The sequence below is a fragment of the Zalophus californianus genome, chromosome 4, assembly GCF_009762305.2.
Source record: "Zalophus californianus isolate mZalCal1 chromosome 4, mZalCal1.pri.v2, whole genome shotgun sequence".
NCBI lineage: Eukaryota > Metazoa > Chordata > Mammalia > Carnivora > Otariidae > Zalophus > Zalophus californianus.
In genome coordinates, this window is record NC_045598.1 from 91,224,807 (window position 1) to 91,247,638 (window position 22,832).

Consider the following 22,832-nt stretch of genomic DNA (forward strand, 5'->3'; position numbering starts at 1 on the left):
TCAAAAGGATATACTTCAACTCTCTCCAGTGTTGTCAGAAATGCCATTAGTAAGGTAAAAATATAAGTGACAGGATTCATTCCAGCGTTTAGATCCTTCTGGAAATTCTTGCCAGCAAAATCTTTTATAAAATAATATTACCTGATGTTGGTGAGAATACAGGGAAACAGGTAATGGCACACATTGCTAGGAAAAGTGCAAGTTGGTATTATCTTCCTAGAAGGAAGTATAACAATATATCAGAAACCTTAAAATATTTCTTTAAAGATTTATTTATTTATTTGAGAGCGAGGGGGAGAGGCAGAGGCAGAGGGAGAGGGAGAAGCAGGCTCCCCGCTGAGCTGGGAGCCCGATGCACGACTCGATCCCAGGACCTGGAGATCATGACCTGAGCCAGAGGCAGACGCTTAACCATCTGAGCCACCTAGGCGCCCCTTAAAATATGTTTAGAATTCCATGTGTGGTAATGACAAACTAGTGATTAGGAATGAACTTCCTACTAAGGATAACTGAAAAAAGCTGATGAAATATATGTTTCTTAAAGTTTTCTTAAAGGTATCCATGAGCTAACAAGACAGAAACATATTACAGGGCCAATATGTAGGAGAAAACACAGAAAAGTAAGATTAGCATTAAAGTGTATTCTGAATGCAGAAGAAAGAGTTGTGAAATTAAGTTGTTGTTTTGGTGGCCTCACAGGATTAACAAAGAACAAAAGATAAATCCCAGGGCCCACCAAAGGCATAGGTCTCTCACATACCACCTCCACTTTAAATGGGGACATTGCAGGGCTATACCCTCATGGTAAGGGTAAACCAGAAGAAACCAGCTTCTGCAAGGACTTGCAGCATGGCTTTGTTTCACTTGGGTGGTCCAGGGAACTTCAAGACTCGAACTTGAATTAAAGTGATCCCAGATTGACAGCATTCCCAGGCACCTGACAGAAGCAAACGGAAATCTAGGCTGAAGTTGGGTATCATCATCCTTGTCCGCAAGTTACTGCTACAAGTAATATTTCAAAAAACAACAACAAAACTAATGGAGGGAGGAAAAGCAGAATGATTTTTTAAAATACAACAGAAGGCAAGAAAGGAAGGAGGATCTTAAAACAGGCAGGGCCAACAGAAAGCATAAAATAAGATGGTGGGTTTAAATACATTAACTGTAAATGGAATAGATCTTCCAATTAAAAATATAACAAAGCCCAACCATATGCTGTTTTAAGTGGCTTATCTAAACATACAAATACAGAAAGTTCAAAAGTAAAAGGATGACTATGAATATATCACACAAATTCCAAACAGGGGAAGAGAGTGTGGTATATTAATGTCACACAAAATAGAACTAAAAGCATTTATGGAGATCAAGAGGGTCCTTCACCATGATAAAAGGTTCAATTCTCCAAGAGTATACCAACTTTTGACCTCAAGATATAAAGGAAAAGGTGATAGGCCTACAAAGAGAAGGCAAGGCCTGGGAGGGGCTCCTAGTACCCCAGGCTTGATGAGAGAAGTCTGAGGAAGTGTGGTGCAGTGTAGAAGCTTGAGCCTGCCACACATAGACGGAAAGAGCACCTGGCAAAAGAAACAACAAGGCTACAAAAAATGCGGAGTTTTCAAGAAACTGATTTACAGGGAACTTACTTCTTGTGGTCATTGCTTGGTTCTCTTGGTGACAGGGAAAGAATGCAGATAAACAGGATGTGTAAACTCCTTTTATAACAAAAATTCTGAGTTTCTACGGGACTAGATCTTAAATGTTTTCATCACAAAAAAAAAAATTGCAACTTGTGGTGATGGATGTTAACTAGACTTACCATGGTGATAGTTTTTCAATATGTACAAATACTGAATCATTATGTTGTACACCTGAAACTAATATATATGTTATCTGTCAATTATATCTAATTTTTTATAAATTCTGTGGGAAAAACATAACTAGAAAACACAACCAACTGCAGAAGAAATCTATACCAGCTACCTAAAATATCCAGTCCTTCATTTTGAATATGGAAGAATAAAGGATCACTGCATATATGGGGAAAGAATGGCAACATAAAAATCTAAAACTAAGATTAATCAAACTAATTCCAGAGAAAATAGTGACAATTCAGGAAGCCACAGTTAACTAAAACAAACAATGTAAAGGACCCTCTAATAGCCTCAGAAAGAATCAAGATGATACTGAATCAATAAAAAATACCACCAAACAAGAAAAAGATACTATGAAAAAGGAACAACTGAAGGGATAAAAAGAGCTCTTAGAAATTTAAAATGTGATTGCCAAAATAATAAGTTCAAAAGAAGGGTTAGAAAATAAGATGGAAGAAATTTCCCAGAATGTTGAGTAAAATGCCATAGTGATAGAATGTATTTATGAAAAGGTAAGATGTATAGCAGGTCAATCCAGGAGGTACAACATCCCACTAATAAGAATCCCAGAGAAAGAAAATGGAGGAAAGAAAATTAGGAAAGAAATCATAAAATATACCAATGCTTATGGAAGACATAAGTTTACAGTTAGGAAGAGCCCACCAAGCGTCAAACGTACTGGATGATAAAAGAACCTACTTAAAATATTGTACGATTTCAGAATACCCAGGATAGAGGCATGACCAAAAGCTTCCAGAAAGAAAAACAAGATCATCTACAAAAAAATCAGAGTAGCATCGGATTTCTCGAGTTATACTAGATGCTAGAAAATAATAGGGTAATGCCTTAAAAGTTCTGAGGGAAAGCATTTTTAGCCTTGGTGTCAATGCTCAGCCAAACTGCCAATCAAGGGGAAAAGCAAAATAAAATAATATTTAGACATGCAAGAAACTGACTTTCAGTAAAAATGGTAGATCAACTGGGTGTTATACGAAAACAATGAATCGTGGATCACTACATCAAAAACCAATGGTGTATTGTATGGTGACTAACATAACATAATAAAATAAAAATTTTTTTAAAAATGGTAGCTCGACCACACGCTTATTTCCTCCTTCTCCAAAACCAAAATGATAGTAAAGTAAAAAAGAAGGCAGTAACTAGGATGGCCATATATCATACTTTGCCCAAAACTTGTCCCTCCATGATTATTAAGCACCACCTCTCACTTTTAAAAGTGTCTTGGTTCTGGGATGCCTGGGTAGCTCAGTCGGTTAAGCGTCTACCTTCAGCTCAGGTCATGATCCCAGCGTCCTGGGATCAAGTCCCGCAAGGGGCTCCTTGCTCAGCAGGGAGCCTGCCTTTCTCTCTCTCTCTCTCTCTCTCTCTTTCTCCCTGACAAATAAATAAAATCTTTAAAAAAAAAAAGTGTCTTGGTTCAAATGAAAATTATATTGTCACCCCAAGGGAAAAGTATACTAGTGATTCAGCAGATTCAGAAGAGGTGGAAAGCAAAGGGAAAAGTGATAACTGATTTGGCAGAGTAAAAGTTACAATTTAAGTGTTTATGGAAGAGAATGCATAGAGAAGTCAATTTGTCCTTTAAAGCCCCTGAGGCTTTATTCTCTGGAGAAAGTGAAGCAGCTCTTGATTCAGAAATATAGAATTCAAGAATTCAGGAAGGCATAGGACTGAAAAAACAGATGAACAATAGGCAAGAAGCCTTCTGCCCCTTTCCCCTGCCTTAAACCCAGAACACTAGCGGCCAGGTAGGGCTCCTTGCTCTGTATATTTTATATAAAAATTACGGAGAAATTTGTTAGTTGGTGACCCAGGATAGGTAAAAGGAGATAGTGACTGAATGTCGTCATAGGTTCCTAATTTCTGCCCTGAGTAGAACTATGAGAAGAGTGGAAACCCTTTTCCTCTCTGTTTCAGTTGTGCCGCCAAAACCACAGAGCCTTGGCCGCCAGGCTCAGCCAATCCCTCCATGGCCTGATCAACTTCAAGGAGACCATGACAGCTCTAGGACCCCAAACTTCGCAGACAATTGAAGAATTCCACCTACAGAGCCCCGTATTTGCTAAGGAATAAAGAAGAACAACTCTTTGACTAGCCTCTGATTCTTGGTGTCACAACTTCTAACCCATGAAGAGAATCAGAGTATTGTCTCTCCTTTTCCCCTACTCCACAGAAAAAGGAGACTTCCCGAATTTTTGCCCTCCCTAGAATACTAGTGCTAGATTATTAGATTGTATTTAGTTATTCATTTACATATCTGCTTCCATCACCAAAGTCCAAAATGCATATGGTTGAGAAGGGTGTACTATTTGTTTTTTGCACCCTCAATTTGAGTTGAGGCAGCCTATTGAATAAACAAGCCTAGATTACTGGCAATGAAGTAATTTGCACATGAGAATATCAAGGAATCATGTTAAGACCTCTGAAACCCCTCTTTTGAAAAGCGTCAAATATTATTCACATTACTCAGAAATACGCACATGAACTATGTAACACACCTGCACTAGGGTTTTGAGATGCTCTAATGGTGCTGTGCATGTTCAAGCACAAGTACCATCTATGCCTCCAGCCAACAGATATTTCCCTAACAAGCCAGAGCTTCTCTCTTCATCAGTTAAATCATGAAAAGTCTATTTTCTCCCATATCAGTTCCCTATTAAAACAAAATAAACAAACAAACAATTATAATTAGATCTCAAATGAGTATGCTCTTCCTCATAAGATCTAAATAATGTTTTATATATCTCAGCTCCACAGTAAATTAATATCAGCCTTCGCTAGAATTTTGTGCTTCACCAACCAGTGTATTTTAAGTTACTCATAAATTAGCTTGAAGTATTATCAGTTATAAACAAATAATATTTTGGGGCAACTCTTTCAGGTGCCCTCCCTCCTTGGGAGCTTTGTACTATCACTTTGCTATCGCTCAATAAAACTTGCTTTGCCACCCACCAAAAATAAATAAATGAATAAATAAATAAATAAACTAATAATATTTTTATCATGTTTAAGATAATCTTTACATTTACCATTTTAAAATCTATTACCATTTTCAATTCAAAATTATTTGTTTAAGATTGAATACAAAAAGAACAACCCGGGTGCCTGGGTGGCTCAGTTGGTTAAGCGACTGCCTTCGGCTCAGGTCATGATCCTGGAGTCCCGGGATCGAGTTCCGCATCGGACTCCCTGCTCAGCAGGGAGCCTGCTTCTCCCTCTGACCCTCTCCCCTCTCATGCTGTTTCTCTCTCTCTCTCTCACAAATAAATAAATAAAATATTTAAAAAAAAGAACAACCCATCAGTTTCTACCAAATATTTGTAGCTGTGGTGAAATACAGACTAATAAACTACTAGTGAGATAACTATTTAACTGAAAATAACATAAATGTATCTCTAGTGTTCAAGATCTAGTGGATCTCCACGTTATGTTCAGTCAGACTCTTTACCTCTAACAAAACAAATATGAAATATAAGCACACATTTGGAAGCAGTTTCCGTTTATATCTTTACCTACAGTAGAATTGGCAAAACAAAAAACAAACAAACAAAAAAACCTGGACCTTCCCATGTAATGCCCAGAGCAGCAGATAATAAGCTCTGCTGTACATGTATCATAAGCAGGATTTTTTTTTGAGGGCCTATGAATGTGAAAAAAACCAGAATCTTAGCGCTCTTTCAAAAGAATTCCAGTTATAGTTTATTCATTTATCCAACAAATATTTATTGGGAATGTACTATGTGACACAGCAATGAGCAATTCACAGTCCCTACTTTCAGGCAAGAAAATAAGCAACTATAATACAGAATAATGGTGCCGTGTAGGAGCAATTAACTGTTAAGTGCATAATTATTCCCAACAAATGGGTACCTTTTGCAGGTTGAAACTTTGGTTGAAGTAAATATTCTTTTTTTTTTAAAGATTTTATTTATTTATTTGACAGAGAGAGACACAGCGAGAGAGGGAACACAAGCAGGGGGAGTGGGAGAGGGAGAAGCAGGCTTTCCACCGAGCAGGGAGCCTGATGCAGGGCTCGATGTGGGGCTCGATGCTGGGCTCGATCCCAGGATCCTGGGATCATGACCTGAGCCAAAGGCAGACGCTTAACGACTGAGCCCCCAGGCGCCCCTGGTTGAAGTAAATATTCTATGTCACTTCAGATATTTCACATTATACAAATTTGTACGGAAATAACATTCTATATCATCACTTGTTTAATCAAGAAAACCTCACTAGCTAATATTCTGGCCCCATAATTTTCTAACAGTTTATAATGCATTACATTTTATGCCCATGACTCAGGGTATAAAATACACAAATATTAAAGAAGAGACCACTTACAGTAAAATAGTTCCAGTGATGGGCAACTTCCTTAACATTTCTTGCAGGTTTAAATAAAAAAAACTTCCTCCATTCATCCCAGTCCACTTTCACTGACCCATCAGTATCCATGCTGTATATTTTTAAAAAAGAATATGCTCAAATATAAATTATAATTCATAAATTTCAAACAGCATTATCAAAATGATATCTTATATTCTTAAAGTCAGAATATCTGGGTTATAGTTGAGCTCTGGCCACTGTTACTTTTGTGAGGTAGAGTACATCCTACACCTCTAAACTTCAGTTTCTATGGGAATAATCCTATAACATAGAGCTTTAGAGTATTTTTTTCAAAGATTTTATTTTTAAGTAATCTCTACACCCATTGTGGGGCTCCAACTCACAACCCTGAGATCAAGAGTTGCACGCTCCCCCAACTGAGCCAGCTAGATACCCTTAGAGTATTATATGGGATTATATATATAATGGCCTTGTAACCTATAAAGAACTATAAAACTATAAGCGAGTATTCCTGCATCCCAATCTTCTCCCATTTCTTCTTAAACATTTTCCCTTCTTTCCATCTGATAAACCTCATCTTATAACTTTTCTAGCAACAAAATGATGACCAAAAATTACCTTTTTGGTAATTCAGCTCTTAAAAGACAATTTCCACTTTCTATGGATATGAAATTTGGATATAAAAAATACCATAATAAACCCAAATACCCACGGAAATATAACTTGCATTAATATGGAATAATATAATTAAGTCAATTTTAAGAATTTTAAAGAATTCTCATTAGAGAATTTCTCAAATCCCTGAATGAAATTCAGAATTTGAAGAAAGATAGTGAAATATATTGCTAAGTGTGAACTTCCCAAAATTTCCACATTTTGATTCAGTCAGCTCCCTTTCTCAGCTTCTACTGTTGCTAAATTTCAAATATCTCCTCAAGCCACCAAATCATTTCCAGACACTCAATCTCAGGACATTGTCATCCCATTTCTCCCCAAAACATGAGTATTCACACCTTCTCATCTTTAAAAAAAAAAAAAATCTGTTGACCTTACTTTCCCCACTATCACCACCTTTTATCTCTCTTTGCCTTTGCAGTAACACTTTTTTTTAATTATTTAAATTCAATTAGCCAACATATAGTACATCATTAGTTTTTGATGTAGTATTCAATGATTCATTAGTCGTATATAACATCCAGTGGTCATCACATTGCAGTAATACTTTAAGATTTTATTTATTTATTTGTCAGAGAGAGAGAGCATGCGTGCGCAAGCAGGGGGAGGGGCAAAGGGAGAATTAGGCTCCCTGCTGAGCAAGGAGCCCGATGCGGGACTCGATCCCAGGACTCCGGGATCATGACCTGAGCTGAAGGCAGATGCTTAACCAACTGAGCCACCCAGGGTCCCACATCGCAGTGATACTTCTTTTTTTATTATTATTATGTTATATTAATCACCATACATCATTAGTTTTTGATGTAGTGTTCCATGATTTATTGTTTGCGTATAACACCCAGTGCTCCATTCAGCACGCGCCCTCTTCAATATCCATCACCAGGCTAACCCATCCCCCCAACCCCCTCCCCTCTAGAACCCTCAGTTTGTTTCTCAGAGTCCATCGTCTCTCATGGTTCATCTCCCCCTCCGATTTCCCCCCCTTCATTCTTCCTCTCCTGCTATCTTCTTCTTCTTTTTTTTTTCTTATCATACATTGCATTATTTGTTTCAGAGGTACAGATCTGTGATTCAACAGTCTTGCACAATTCACAGCGCCCACCATAGCACATGCCCTCCCCCATGTCTATCACCCAGCCACTCCGTCCCTCCCACCTCCCACCACTCCAGCAGTGATACTTCTTATAGAGTTGTCTATCTTCTGTCTCCAATTTCTCCTTCTCGTTCTCTTTTAAACCCACTCCCATCAGGCTCTCACCACCATTACTCCACCAATGGCCTCTGCAGTGGAAATCAATGGTCTGGTCTCCGTCCTCACCTTACTTAGCCTATCAGCAGTATTTGAAAAAGACAGCTGCCTCCTCCTCACATTTTCTCCATTTGGCTTCCAGAACAAAGTATTCTCCTGGTTCTTGTCCTATTTCTCTAGCTGCTCCTTCTCACTCTCCTTTACTGGTTTCCCCTCAATACCCTGCCTCTTAACTTTAAAGAATATCAGGACTCAGAGTATATTCTCTCCCTGGTCATCTCTTTCAGTCTCATGGCTTTAAATATCATCTATAAGCCCACGACTCCCAAATCTCTGCCAGAGTGTTCCTCTGAACACTAGACTCCTGTTTCAAGCTGCCTACCTGGCATCGCTACTTGTATGTCTGATTAGCATCTAGAAGAGAACAAGAACAAACCTGTACTCTGATAACCACCCCATCCCAAACTTGCTTTTTTCAGTCTTATCCATCTCAATGCATAGCCACTCCATTATTTAGATGCTCAGGCCAAAAGCCCTGGCATTAACCTTAACTATTTTCTTTCCTTTTTACCCCACATGTGCTCCAGAAGTAAATCAAGTCAACATTTCAAAATATATCCAGAATCCAACCTCCTCCATCCTGGTACAAGCCACCCTCAAATTTTGTCTGTATTATTGCAAAACTGTCCTGGTTGGTCTACCTGATTTCGACCTATCTGCCTACAAACTATTTTCAACGCATTAGACAGAATGAGACTGCAAAACCTAAGTTAAATCATGGCACACCTCTGTTTAAAACCATCCAGTGACTTACAGAGTAAAAGCCAAAGTCCTTATAATTTCCCTCTCAAGATCTGATATGATCTGACCCCTGTAAAAATCTCCTACCACCCTCTTTCTCATTCACTCTATTCTGAACACACTAGTCCCCTCTCAGTGCCCTAGCCATATAAATACACTGCCCAACTTGGGCCTTTGCTTTTGCTGTTTCCTTTACCTGGAAGGCTTTTCCCCCAAAAAATTATCATGGCTCCTTCTCTCACTTTCTTCAGATCTCTACTCAAACTTCACCTTCAAGATCTTCCCTACTCACCATGTCTAAAACCGCAGCCCCTTGTATCACTCACGCACACAGACTGTTTCCCTTCCCTGCTCTATATTTCCCCTTATTGCTAATCACCATCTAACACAGATTGTTTATCTAGCTTACTGTTTTCTTCTCTTGTTTATTCTGAGTTACATAAGAGCAAGGATTTTTGCCTGTTTCCTTCACTACTACATCCTTAGCATCTAGATGAATGTCAAGCACTCAATAAATATTGGTTGAGTAAATGAATAAATTTCTCCCCACCCACTTTCATCCTTACCTCCTGTGCTCTAGACCTAGAGGGTGAAATGTCGACTCCTACTGAAGGACTCTCTGTCTCTCTGTCTCTGTCTCCATCTCCGTCTCTCTCTCTCTCTTTCTCAAGTCGTTGGTCCCATTCCCTCCCAATCACTTTTCTCCTCTCTCTACAACATATCTAACAGTTCCCTCTCTGATCGTTACATCTCCTCAAATCTCTCCTATCCTTAAAAAAAATAATAAAAATAAAGGCTTGCCTGTCTTCTTCTTATCCAAATATCCCAAATCAGTAAACCACTTTCACAGTCCCCATATCCTCACCTTCCATTCACTCAATAACAATCTGACCCAACTCTTTAGCTCCCTACTGAAAATGTTTTCACTAAGATCCCCAGAAATCTCCCAAATTTCAGATCCAACGGATGGTTTTTCAGTATTTATGTTGCTGACTCATTCTGTTAAATATGACATGCTCCACTCTTGGCTCTTGTGACACCATTAAATCAATAAGAAAACATGTATTGATCTGCTAGTATGTGCCAGACACTATGGTAGGCACTGACTACAGAACAATGGATAATAATATACTCTGTCCCTGTTTCACGAAGCTTACAGTCTACTGGCAACAGGGAGTATGACAAGCAAGCCTCTGTAAAGCTGCTGTAAAAGCAAACACCAGGGGTGCCTGGGTGGCCCAGTTGGTTAAGCGACTGCCTTCGCCTCAGGTCATGATCCTGGAGTCCCAGGATCGAGTCCCACATCGGGCTCCCTGCTGAGCAGGGAGTCTGCTTCTCCCTTTGAACCTCTTCCCTCTCATGCTGTCTCTCATTCTCTCTCTCTCAAATAAATAAATAAAATCTTTAAAAAACAAAAAAAAAGCAAACACCAGGAAGATAAAGAAGTTTCAGTGGTTAAAGTCACATCTAAACTGAGACCTAAGGAGTAAGTGGGAGATATTCAAGTGAAGGAGTTGGAAAGGGTCTTCCAGCCAGAAAGAGTACAAGGTCTGGAGGAAAGAAAGACCATGGTTTTTTAAAAGTTGAAAGAAGCCCAGTCAGCCTAGAGCACAGAGTAGAAGGAAAGTTGTAGAGATGATGCAGCTAGAGAGGCAGACAGGTGCCAGATCACAGAAAGGATTCCATGTCCCATCTTAGCTGTCGGTATAGCATCACGATTAATATGGACACAAATGGTCTAATGAAGTGAAAACAACTCAAATTCAGCTGTACACTTATAAAAGCCACAAAAACCATAGTTGGATATAAATCCAGCTGAAGTTATACAAAACCATTTTAGAGAATGTATACAACTTTATTAAAAGACAGAAAAGAGGATTTAAATCAATAAAGACATATATAATATTCATGGAACAGTTAACATTTAACATCATAAGTATATCAATTTTCTCCTTAATTTATAAATTCAATGCAATTCCTATTAACATTCCAAAAGGAGTGTGTATGTGCACACATGTGTATGTAACTAAATAAGTCAATTCTAAAATTAATATAGAAGAGCAAAGGGCCAAAAGGAGCACTGACACTGTTGAAGATGAGGAAAGTCAAGACATCAAGATAGATTCTAAGGTGATAGTAAGGGGCACCTGGGTGGTTCATTCAGTTAAGCATCCAACTCTTGATTTCAGCTCAGGTCATAATCTCAGGGTCTTGAGTTTGAGCCCTGCATTGGGCTCCATGCTCAGTGTGGAGCCTGCTTAAGATTCTCTGCCCCTCTCCCCCTGCCTCCGCACCACCCACCCCACCCCCCGGCTCTCTCTCTCTCTCTCTCTCAAAAAAAAACAAAAAAACAAACCACACACACATATTGACCAAAAAATAAGTATATAAAATGATAGTAATTAAGACATGGTAATGATGTATAATAGACACCAATGTAATAGAATAAAGAGACCAGAAACACAGCCATACACAAATGGAAATTTGATATATGACAGAGGTAAGCATTTAAAATCTGTGGGAAAATGTAAAAATACATTTTTAGTAGGAAGCTAAATTGGTACAACCACTTTGAAGAACAATTTGGTATATGTAACTAAAGTTAAATGTCAGCATACCCTATAATCAAGCAACTCTACTGTAAGTAATAAACAATGACAGAACAACCAACTGTGAGAAAGAAAGAGAGAAAGAGAAAGAGAGAGGGAGGGAGGGAGGGAGGGAGGGAAGAAGGAAAGAAGGAGGGAAGGAAGGAAAGAAGGAAGGAAATGGATCCTTCACACCATACACAAATATCAATTACAGATGAATTAAAGAACTAAATGTAAGATACAACATTTTTTAATGAGATATAGATTAATATCTTGGGGTGCTTGGGTGCCTCAGTGGGTTAAACATCTGACTTGGTTTCAGCTGAGGTCATGATCTCATGGGTCGTTAGATAGAGCCCCACATCCCGGGCTCCGGGCTCAGTGGGGAGTCTATTTGAGATTCTCTCCTTCTGCCTCTTCCCACCATGCACACACGCAGGCATGTGCATGCTCTCTCTAAAATAAATAAATAAATCTTTTTTAAAAAAAGAAAAAGAAATAGAGATTAATATCTTTATGTCCCAGGGCAAGGAAGAATTTCTCAAGATGTGAAAAGCATATCCGTAAGGGAAAAAATGGAGAAATAAGACTACATTAAAATATTAAACTGCAGAATGACAAAAAAAACCCGCCTAAATATGAATTTAAAAGTAAGCAACAAGGTAGGAAAAGATATTTGCAATGCGTATAATCAACATAGGATTAATCTCCAGGATTTAGAAAAAACACCTGCCAGCCATTAAGAAAAAGACAATCAATCTAGCTGAAAAATAGGCAAAAGACATGAGTAGGTAATTCACAGAAGAGGAATATCCAGATGGCCAACAAATACATGAAAAGATACTCAGACTCACTAGTAATGAGGAATATAGTCAAACTGAATCAAATTAAATTAAAACAACAGGACAATATTTCTGACTCATTGGCTTGGAAAATATTAAAATATCAGAAGCCTACAGTATCAAATATTTGAAAAGAAATACATTTTGAGTAGGAAGCTAAATTGTTACAACCACTTTGAAGAACAATTCAGTATATGTAATTAAAGTTAAATGTTAGCATACCCTATAATCAAGCAACTCTACTGTAAGTACTATACAAGAAGATGTATACAAGAACATTCACTGTGGCATTGTTTTGTATTAGTAACAAAACAAAAAAATTTTAAACCTAAATGACCATCATCAGGAGAATTCATAAGTAAATTTAATTATAGTTATTAAACAGGACCCTTACTGTGGCTAAAATGATTAACTAGAGCTATATGCACCAGCAGCAACAAATCTCAAAAATAGAAGGCCTAGAAAAGAGTAATTTTAAAAAATATGTGGTATGCCACCACTTAAATAAGGTCTTAAAAACATGAGAAACAATGCTATATATTTTAAGAGTATGCCTACAGTAAGATAGAGAGATAAAAATCTGAATGAAGAGTACATTCAGGATAATAGTTACTTCTGGCAGCAGGGAAGAGAATGAGTATTAGGAATACATTGAAAACTTCAACTATGTGTAATATTTTATTTATCCAAAAAAATTTGAGCCAAATATGGCAAAAATGTTAACTATGATAAATCCAGTGATGGCATGGTTGTTAAATGTTTACCTTTATCTTCCTATACATTTTCCTGTATGAAATAGTTCATAACAAGTTAGCCTTATCCCAGGAATATTTAATGGCAGAAAATCTACCACTAGAATTTATTATATATTGGGACGCCTGGGTGGCTCAGTCGGTTAGGCGTCTGCCTTCGGCTCAGGTCATGATCCCAGGATCCTGGGATCGAGTCCCGCATTGGGCTGTCTGCTCTGCGGCAAGCCTGCTTTTCCCTCTGCCTCTGTCTCTCATGAATGAATGAATGAATGAATAAAAGAATTTATCATATAAATAGGTCAAATGAAAACAGCTTGAAATATGAAAATAGTTTGATAAAGTTTAGTATTTTTTATTGATAAAAGATACCTTTCTTTGTTGTTTTCCTATATATTCCTATCATAACCCTTGCCACAGTGCAACTGCCTACCCACTGTTTGCACTCCCCACCCCCATGGACCTATAGCTCTGTCAGGGTGGGCACCAGAAGCATCCTATTTACCACTGACTCCTCATTGACTACTATGTGCCTGGCAAAATGTACCAAACAATATTCAGTTGATAGCTAACTTGATTGGTTGACTGACTAATAATATATAAGCCTTACAAAAAGCAATAGATATATGCACTAAAATTATATCAGTGAGTTAATATTTGGGTGGTAGATTATGTTGACATTGGGCAAATTACTTAACCTCACTATTCAAAAATTTCCTAATCTGTGCAATGAGGAAAATAATACTTTGAGTATAAAGTCTTATAAGGGGGTGCCTGGGCGGCTCAGTCATTAAGCGTCTGCCTTCAGCTCAGGTCATGATCCCAGGGTCCTGGGATCGAGCCCCACATCTGGCTCCCTGTTCAGTGGGAAGTCTGCTTATCCCTCTCCCACTCCCTCTGCTTGTGTTGCCTCTCTCACTGTGTCTCTCTCTGTCAAAATAAATAAATAAAATCTTTTTAAAAAAATTAAAAAATAAAGTGGCTACTAAATAGGGAAGCCACTCATGCTTCCCTAAAGTTTCCATTGTTGTCATTATTACAATGAAAAGGGTTTTTAAAGTAAATAAAAAATAATTTTAAAAACATATACACACAGGACACCTGGGTGGCTCAGTCGGTTAAGCATCCGCCTTAGGCTCAGGTCATGATCCCAGGGTCCTGGGATCGAGTCCCACATCGGGCTCCCTGCTCCGCGGGGAACCTGCTTCTCCCTCTGCCTCTGCCTCTCTCTCTGTCTCTCATGAATAAATAAATAAAATCTTTAAAAAAAAATGTATACACACATATAAGGGCTGACCCTTCAAGAATCTTCACTGCCTCTTTTTCAGAAATCTGTATACCTATTAAGTCGAGAGCATCAATAATTTCTGAAGTATCACTCACTCCTTTAAAGGAACAAAGAAAATAAGGATTAATTGGAAGTTCTGGAAAGATACAGAGGCAGAGTTAAGCAATATTCACTGCATTGTTGCAACATTTCATAAGACATTAATATCCCAATTATTTCTTTTACTTGCCAAGATAAAAAGAAGAGACTAGAGAGCCCATATATTTCCTGTATCAATAAATAATACTACCACCCTCCAATGTTGCTCAAACCAATTGTTCTTGCCTCTCACCTTTCCTTCACCAATTTCAATCACCAAATGTGATCTGTTCTATGTGTAAACATCTCCCAAATTATTTATTCCCATCACCACTAATCCTATGTAAGCTTAGACACCAATCAATACTCCACACAAATACGATGGTGCTACTCCTCCTACTGAAAACTCTTCAGTGCCCGCCCCCCACCTTGTTCCCCCAGGGATCAAGTCCAGAAACTTTTACAGGCCTCAAGGACCTCCATGATCCTGCCCAGGCCTGCTTCTTAGCCTCATCTCTGAAACTTCCCCTTGCTCTCAGCCTCGACCTCACTGGTCTTCCCCCAGTTCCTCAGACATGACCTGCTCTCCTACTGTGACCAGTCTCCCAGCAAACCATTTTTCCTACCTGGAACACTTTCCCACTCCTCACTAAGCTAACTTTCACTCATCTTCCCAGATTTGGCTTACCCACCATTGCTACATGGAGCTTCATGTAAAAACCTTATCAAAATGTTATAAATATCTTTTAGATATTTATATTGTTCCAGGGAAAAAGCATATTGTTCAAAGGGTACAGGCTTTTTTGTTGATGGTTGTTATTTTTGAAAGATAGTATGCAAATAAAGATTACATTGTTTAAAAATATTCCTTAGAAGTAATAACAGTCAAACAAATGACAGGATTAAATAAATGAATTTTTAATAACCTTTCATGGAAGCCAAATATCAAATAATAAACCTCTACTAAAATATGGCTAATTCTTGGCTACACGTTTGCTCACTGTATAGAGACATACCATCATTATTTGTGTCCAAACTCTTAAAAGTCAACCTCATTATCTTCTCATTATCTTTAAGGTACTGCATAAATGTGTTAAGCTTCAACAGATTGCATGCATCAATATCAACAGATTTTAATAGTATCTATAAGAGAGAAAAAGTTATATTACAGACATGAGATTCAGACAAGGTAGATTACAAGTTATAGTGTTTAAATGTGTACATTTATCTTATATAAATTAGATATCCTGCCATAGATTATTGGTACCTTAGTCTTAGAGTAAAATTTTTAACACTAAGAACATAGAATCTTTGAGTGTTGGAACTTTAAAGAAGTTTAGCAACTGACTAATCTACTCTTCTACTCAACAATCATGCATGTCTTCACTCATTCAGTAAATGCTTGAGAAAAAGAAATGAATCAGACATAGCCTCTGCCCTCAAGAAGTTTACAGGTTAACAGGGAAGACACCAGAGCCACTATGATAGAAAATGTTCAAGGTTCAATAGCCAAATTATGGAAGCAACCCAAGTTTCCTTTGATAGATGAATGGATGAAGAAGTGACATATATATATTACTCATCCATAAGAAAGAATGAAATCTTGCCCTTTGCCACAACATGGATGGATCCAGAGATTAGAATGCTAAGTGAAATAGGTCAGAGAAAGACAAATATCATATGATTTCACTCATATGTGGAATTTAAGAAACCAAACAAACAAACGAGAAAAAAGAAAACTCTTAACTATAGAGAACAGAGGTGAAGTGGGTGGGGGGATGGGTGAAATAAGTGAAGGGGATTAAGAATACAGTTATCTTGATGAGCGCTGAGAATGTATAGAATTGTCAAAGCACTATATTGCACACCTGAAAATAATACAACGCTGTACATTAAAAAAAACTAGAACTCTTGGGAAATATGTCTACATATTTTATGAAATTCTTATAATGATAAACGTTTTACTGAAGAACAGCTAATTACATCATAAACTAAAATATATCCAAAGGAAAAAAAAGAAAATGTTCAAGGTTCAGTGGGGAATAAAGACATGAAGGAAATCATCATAGAAGTGGCTCCACCTGAATATATTAAAAATGAGTAGTAAAAGGTGAACAAAGATACAAGAGTGTAAGGGATGTAGCAGAGATCACTAGCTGTCCACCAAAATTCCTTCTTGCCTTCTTTGGGCACACTGCTAGATTACATTTCTCAGTCTCCCTTGCCGTTAAATATGGTCATGTGAGCAAGGTCTCACCGATGAAGAGGGAAGGTACCTCTCTAGGCCTAGCTAACAAAATCCTACATGCTCATTCCACTTTCACCAGCTGAATGCAGATAATGATGAGAGACCCTTGAGGATGGTAGAGCCACAAGAAGAAAGGAATCCAGATCTTTGAATAACTATAAGGTGGAGAATTGCGTCACCAGCCTCAACACCTACCAAGAAATCATCTTATATACCATGCTCAGAAGCTTGGACTTTTCCCACTGACATTGTCGAGACCCTGAAGAATTTTCAGCAGGGTCGTGATACAATCAGATGTACCTTTTAGAAGGGTCATCTGGTGGCAATGTGGGGGAAGAAATGGTGGCAATGTGGGGGAAGAAATGGTGAGAGGAAAGGCAAGAAGACTGGTTATAAGACTGGTTACAGTGACTTAGGTGAGAGATGGTGGTGGCCTGGGCTTACCAGGAGCAATAGGTAGGAGAGGAAGGGAACTGGTTACGAGATATACTGAGGAATTACATAGGACCGTGTGATGAACTCCATGTTGGGGTAAGGGAAAAGGAGGAATATAGAATGACTTGGTGGTGGAACACTTAACCAAGACTATGATCACAGGGGGAAGTGGAGAGACTCAGAAGCTGGGGCTAGCTATCCATTTGTGCATCACCCACACTAGGATGACAGTTGGAAGCTTGGAAAAGTAATCTTGAAGCCCACCTGTCTGAGGGGTGAGCCAAAAGAGTGTCCATAAAGGGATCTGAAAAGCAATAGCCAGGGAACTGAGACAAAGTGCCAAAGGAGAAAATAAAGGAGCCATCATCAGTGTTCCATGCCGCAGAATAGAGCCCAAGAGCCAAAGTGCCAATGCAGAAGCCCTCAGTGACCTTTCACAGAGGAAAAGAATGGAGACTGAAGCCTCACCACAGAGAAGAGAAGGCAGGGAGCATAGACATAGCTTTGTCAAAGACCAGACTACATACAGAGGAAAATGAAAGGACAATTGCTGGGCAGGGAGCCACAGCCATGGGATGATCATTGTTATTAGAGGGGAAAAGTTTGAAAATACAGGAGGAAGAAAGGGAATAACAGAAGTTGTACTTTTCCTATTTTAAAGGAGACGAAGAGGACCTGAAGTCAACAATGTAACTGGAAGAACCAAATTTGAAAAGAAGAAACACCTCATTCCTTGAGACTAGTGGAAACAAACTGAGCATAGATGTAAATAAAGGTAAGATTATAGTCCGTGTATCAAATTTATTGAGGCTTACTAACTGCTTTAAGCTTAAAAAATAATTTTAGGCATTTTTCATTTATTTGCTCCTTAATCATCATAACAACCCTATGAGCTAGGCACTATTATCCCCATTTTACAGCTGAGGTAATTTTACAAGAGGGCCAGAAATCTGAAGGAATTCACTGCAGTTCACCTCTATTCACTCAGTGAAGTAAAGGGCAAGTTCAACTACTGGAAGAGGGGTGCAGGGAATGGCAAGGGGTTTGGCTCGGGTAAGTTAGAGTTTTTCAACCTCAACACTACTGATATTTGGGACCAGATCATCTTTTGTTTTCCTATGCACTGTAGGATGTTTAGCAACATCCCTGGCCTTCATTCCCTAGCTGCTAGTATCACACACACACACACATATCCCCAGCTGTCATGACCATCAAAAATGTCAAAAATGCCAAATGTCCCTGAGGGGCATAATCACTCCTAGTTGAGAACCACTGGGATAAATGGAATGAAAATAGAGCAGACTCTGGACAGTCTGATGAAACCTAGATCTTTATTAGAAGGGAAATGGAATATTAAAATTATGGGGATAATTCAGAAGGAAGGCACAAAGTCATGTTTGTTTTCTGGATAATGCAAAGTGAACATAGCAGAAAGCCTTGGACACAGAGAACCCAGTGAAATCAATATATATTGTATATAACTAAGACTGGCATCTGTGGTTGGGTAGGCCTCAGGGAACAAATCATCAATGTCTATAACAAAATGTGACACAGCATTATCCAGGGTATGTAGTTATCACCCCATTTCTCTGGCATGCACTTTATAAATCCCAAGAATTATGGACTTAACAGTAAATGCTACTGCCCTGATTGTCTGGACTCCATGTTGTGTGACCTCACTTCCATTATTCAATTCAAGCCTACCAGATGGAAACATTAAATATTGTTATTTTCTCTTACTGAATTTAATTAAGTCTCCTCACAAGAAAAAGATTTCCAGAAAACCTGGTGACCCCTTCCCCTTTTCAAACACTCCCATGCTGCTGCTGGGCCTCGTAGTCTCTTAGAGAAGCTTAATAAAACACTTTATTTTTTTAACTCTAGATGGTCAGCTGGTTAAATGTACAGCTGTGGAAGTGGGGCTTCTCTGAAAACACAGCAGTCAGTATTGATATCGTCATTTGTTAAGCTAAATGATAATTCTATACTATAGTGTATGGCATATTGTTGCAGTGTAATATAAATACTTCAACGGTGTTAGGTTAAACTGAAAATACGTGGTTGTAATTAATGTGTTAGGATCAGAACATCTCCAGTTCCCTGCCTGCGGAGTAGCCAGTGCACAACAGGAATGTCCCCAAAGGGCATGATGCAGCCCTGAGGCAGGAGCATTCTGGAGCAAACGGCTGTGCTGGCTGCATCGCCCAAGCTATGGGATGACCTTGCAGGTTGAGCCATCACAGGCTGTCAGGACAGACCCTTGGAGTTCCCAAAAGCTAACAGAATTTGAACACAGGCCATAGGCATTTAGCTCACTGGAGACGTTTGGTTAACGTTGTGATGGTGCAAGCGGGCCTTTTAAGAGTTTCAATGGCTTGGACCCCATCGAGGCAAGATGGGGTCCAACACATTTTCCCGTGTCAGGTCACTATTAGGAGAGAAACTTATGGAAAGTGTTCCAACACCGAGGCAGTTTTAAGTGAAGCAACTCACACGGAAAGAATTTCTGAGCCTGGAGAGCTCAGGAAGGGCTGAGGGGTCTTCTCAGTCCCCACCCCCAGTCCCAGCCCCCCCTCCTAATGGTCCCAGTGGTCCTGCAAACTCCCACACTCTGTGCAGCCTGAACGCACGACTGCCCACCTCCTAGTCCTGGCCCATATCTTCCAGTTCTTTCTGCAGTTCTGTGATGTCCGCCATGCCGTTCTCGCGGTGGTCCAGCTTCCGGAAGAGCTCTTCAAAAAAGCGGTCGGATTCGTCTTCCTGGCCAGCCACTGTGGGCAACAGGAAGCCCCATATTCGGCGCAGCATGGTCACAGAGCGGTAAGGCTCTCCGGAAAAGTGGGAAAGCCCCACCATCAGACGGAGCTGCCACCGCCCGGGATCGGACGCTGGGAGCCTGCGAGGAAGCAGTAATGGGGGTAGCTGCTTGGCTGCCCGCAGCGCAGCAACTCGCCCTGGAACGCATGCGCTCCCAAGCCTCTGGGTTCCGAGCCCGCCGGCCGGTGGGTTCCCGCCTGTTGGGCAACAGTCCTGATTCTGGATTTGCTTCTGCCAGTCTTGGCGGGGGGCAAAGCTGCTTGGGACCACCGTTTTTGTTGTTGTTGTTGTTGTTGTTGTTCAAATTAATGTTTGGCCAGGGATTCCCAGACAGCACATTTCTTTTTTTTTTTTTTTTACACTGAAAGATGCATTCCTTTATTTTGATCTTTGTATAGTGTGGAGACAATCATATGCCACCCCCCCAAATGATCTTTCCTATTCATTAGTTTATGTTAAATTATTTTTTACATTTTTTAAATAATTTATTTTTTTTGATGTAGTGTTCCATGATTCATTGTTTGCGTATAACACCCAGTGCTCCATTCAATACGTGCCCTCTTTAATACCCATCACCAGGCTAACCCATCCCCCCACCCCCCTCCTCTAGAACCCTCAGTTTGTTTCTCAGAGTCCATAGTCTCTCATGGCTCGCGTCTCCCTCCAATTTCCCCCCCCTTCATTTTTCCCTTCCTACTATCTTCTTTTTTTTTTTTAACATATAATGTATTATTTGTTTCAGAGGTACAGGTCTGTAATTCATCAGTCTTACACAACTCACAGCACTCACCATAGCACATACCCTCCCCAGTGTCTATCACCCAGCCACCCCCTCCCTCCCACCCCCCACCACGCCAGCAACCCTCAGTTTATTTCCTGAGATTAAGAATTCCTCATATCAGTGAGGTCATATGATACATGTCTTTCTCTGATTGACTTATTTTGCTTGGCATAATACCCTCTAGTTCTATCCACGTCGTTGCAAATGACAAGATTTCTTTTTTTGATGGCTGCATAATATTCCATTGTATATATACACCACATCTTCTTTATCCATTCATCTGTCGATGGACATCTTGGCTCTTTCCACAGTTTGGCTATTGTGGACATTGCTGCTATAAACATCGGGGTGCACATACCCCTTCGGATCCCTACATTTGTATCTTTGGGGTAAATACCCAGTAGTGCAATTGCTGGATCATATGGTAGCTCTATTTTCAACTTTTTGAGGAACGTCCATACTGTTTTCCAGAGTGGTTGCACCAGCTTGCATTCCCACCAACAGTGTAGGAGGGTTCCCCTTTCTCCGCATCTTCGCCAACATCTGTCATTTCCTGACTCATTAATTTTAGCCATTCTGACAGGTGTGAGGTGGTATCTCATTGAGGTTTTGATTTGGATTTCCCTGATGCCGAGCAATGTTGAGCACTTTTTCATGTGTCTGTTGGCCATTTGGATGTCTTCTTTGGAAAAATCAGACAGCATATTCTTAATTCAAACTCCAAACTGATAGAGGGTAGCCCCATCATTATGAGTTATTAGGGGAGGATTTTGTTTGTTTGTTTGTTTGTTCAGTTTTGCGCTCAGAGCCAAGGATGATAGATCAGCCTCCATGGGGCCATCCTGGGCCAATTCTCTCTCTTCCTCTTATTAGGCCAAGGCTTCATCTCTCATTCCCATACGTTATTGAAATCCAAACCCCTTAGGAACCAAGGGAGAAAATACTAAGACTTCTTTTTATACTTATAAAAGCAAGGGGAAAGTAAGCTTTCTAATATTTAACATGAATTGACAACTGCATGTATATATAATACTTAAATAAGTGTACACCAATTGTGGGTGGATGAACAAAGAAATTTGGAACCCACTGCTCTTGTGTAATGGGATTGATCACCTGGTCAGTGGGTTAAATGAAAGATTTGATAAGAAATTCAGGAGTCTGTAATCAGTAGCCACTAAGGATTGCCACCAGAAGCACTGCTCAAGTCAAGAGAACAGACCAGCCACAGCAGTGGAGCAATGGAGACCAGCACTGAATACTTAAAGGACCAACTGATGCCAACCAGCATGCCAAGGATCTAAACGGGCACTTTGGCCCTTAGCCCCAGTGCCACAGAAGTCACAAGTAAACCACATTAGGACCTCAGACACCCAGATTCTCTCCTTGGGAGAAAATTAGTGAGCAAACACATTTTATCCAAAAGAAAGTAAATACTATCTAAAGGGGCTAATCAGTTACCAGACTGATCTCAGGTCATGATATCAGCGTTGTGAGATCGAGCCCTGCGTTGGGCTCCCCACTCAGTGGAAAGTCCACTTGAGATTCTACCTCTCCCTCTGCCCCTACCCCCTAGTCGAATGCCCTCTCTCTCCCTTTCTCTCTCTAAAATACATAAATCTTTAAAAAAAATTAAAAAAAAAAACCTAAGGATGGCAGAGCAGAAGGATGGAAAGGGTCTAAGCTCTTGATTGCGTTGCTGAGCCAGTGAACCAACTCTGGAACCAGTTTCCACTGGACCTGTTTGGACAAGAAAGGAGTCAGACCTTTGTTATTTAAGCCACTTTCTTCTGGGTATTCTGTCACAGCTGAAAACATACTCATAGAAAATCATAATTCACAGAATAATTACAAACTGAGGTGAGTGTAATGAAGGAGAATTGCACTCATCTCAGTTTGTAATTACTCTATGAGAACATAACAGGGACCATAATATATACTGGAGAATGAAGGAAGTCCTCCTGAAGTTTAGGTGATATTTAAGCCAAGACCTGAAAGATAAGTAGGGGTTTGCCCATTATGAGTGAGGAAAATAGCATTCCTTG

General features: G+C 39.5%; 1 protein-coding gene across 1 annotated transcript in view; it reads right to left on the reverse strand.

Annotated features, from left to right (window-relative positions):
• Window positions 1-20,059, reverse strand: part of LOC113926445 (calcium-binding mitochondrial carrier protein SCaMC-1-like) — a 74,014-nt gene extending 53,955 nt beyond the window's left edge. Inside the window, exons 1-4 of the mRNA XM_027601331.1 lie at window positions 19,833-20,059; window positions 15,526-15,652; window positions 14,441-14,528; window positions 6,234-6,345 (exon numbers count right to left, since the gene is read on the reverse strand). Coding sequence (XP_027457132.1) covers window positions 6,234-6,345; window positions 14,441-14,528; window positions 15,526-15,595 — 270 coding nt within the window. The 5' untranslated portion in view covers window positions 15,596-15,652; window positions 19,833-20,059. The remainder of the gene's footprint in view (window positions 1-6,233; window positions 6,346-14,440; window positions 14,529-15,525; window positions 15,653-19,832) is intronic.
• Between the last annotated feature and the right edge of the window lie 2,773 nt (window positions 20,060-22,832).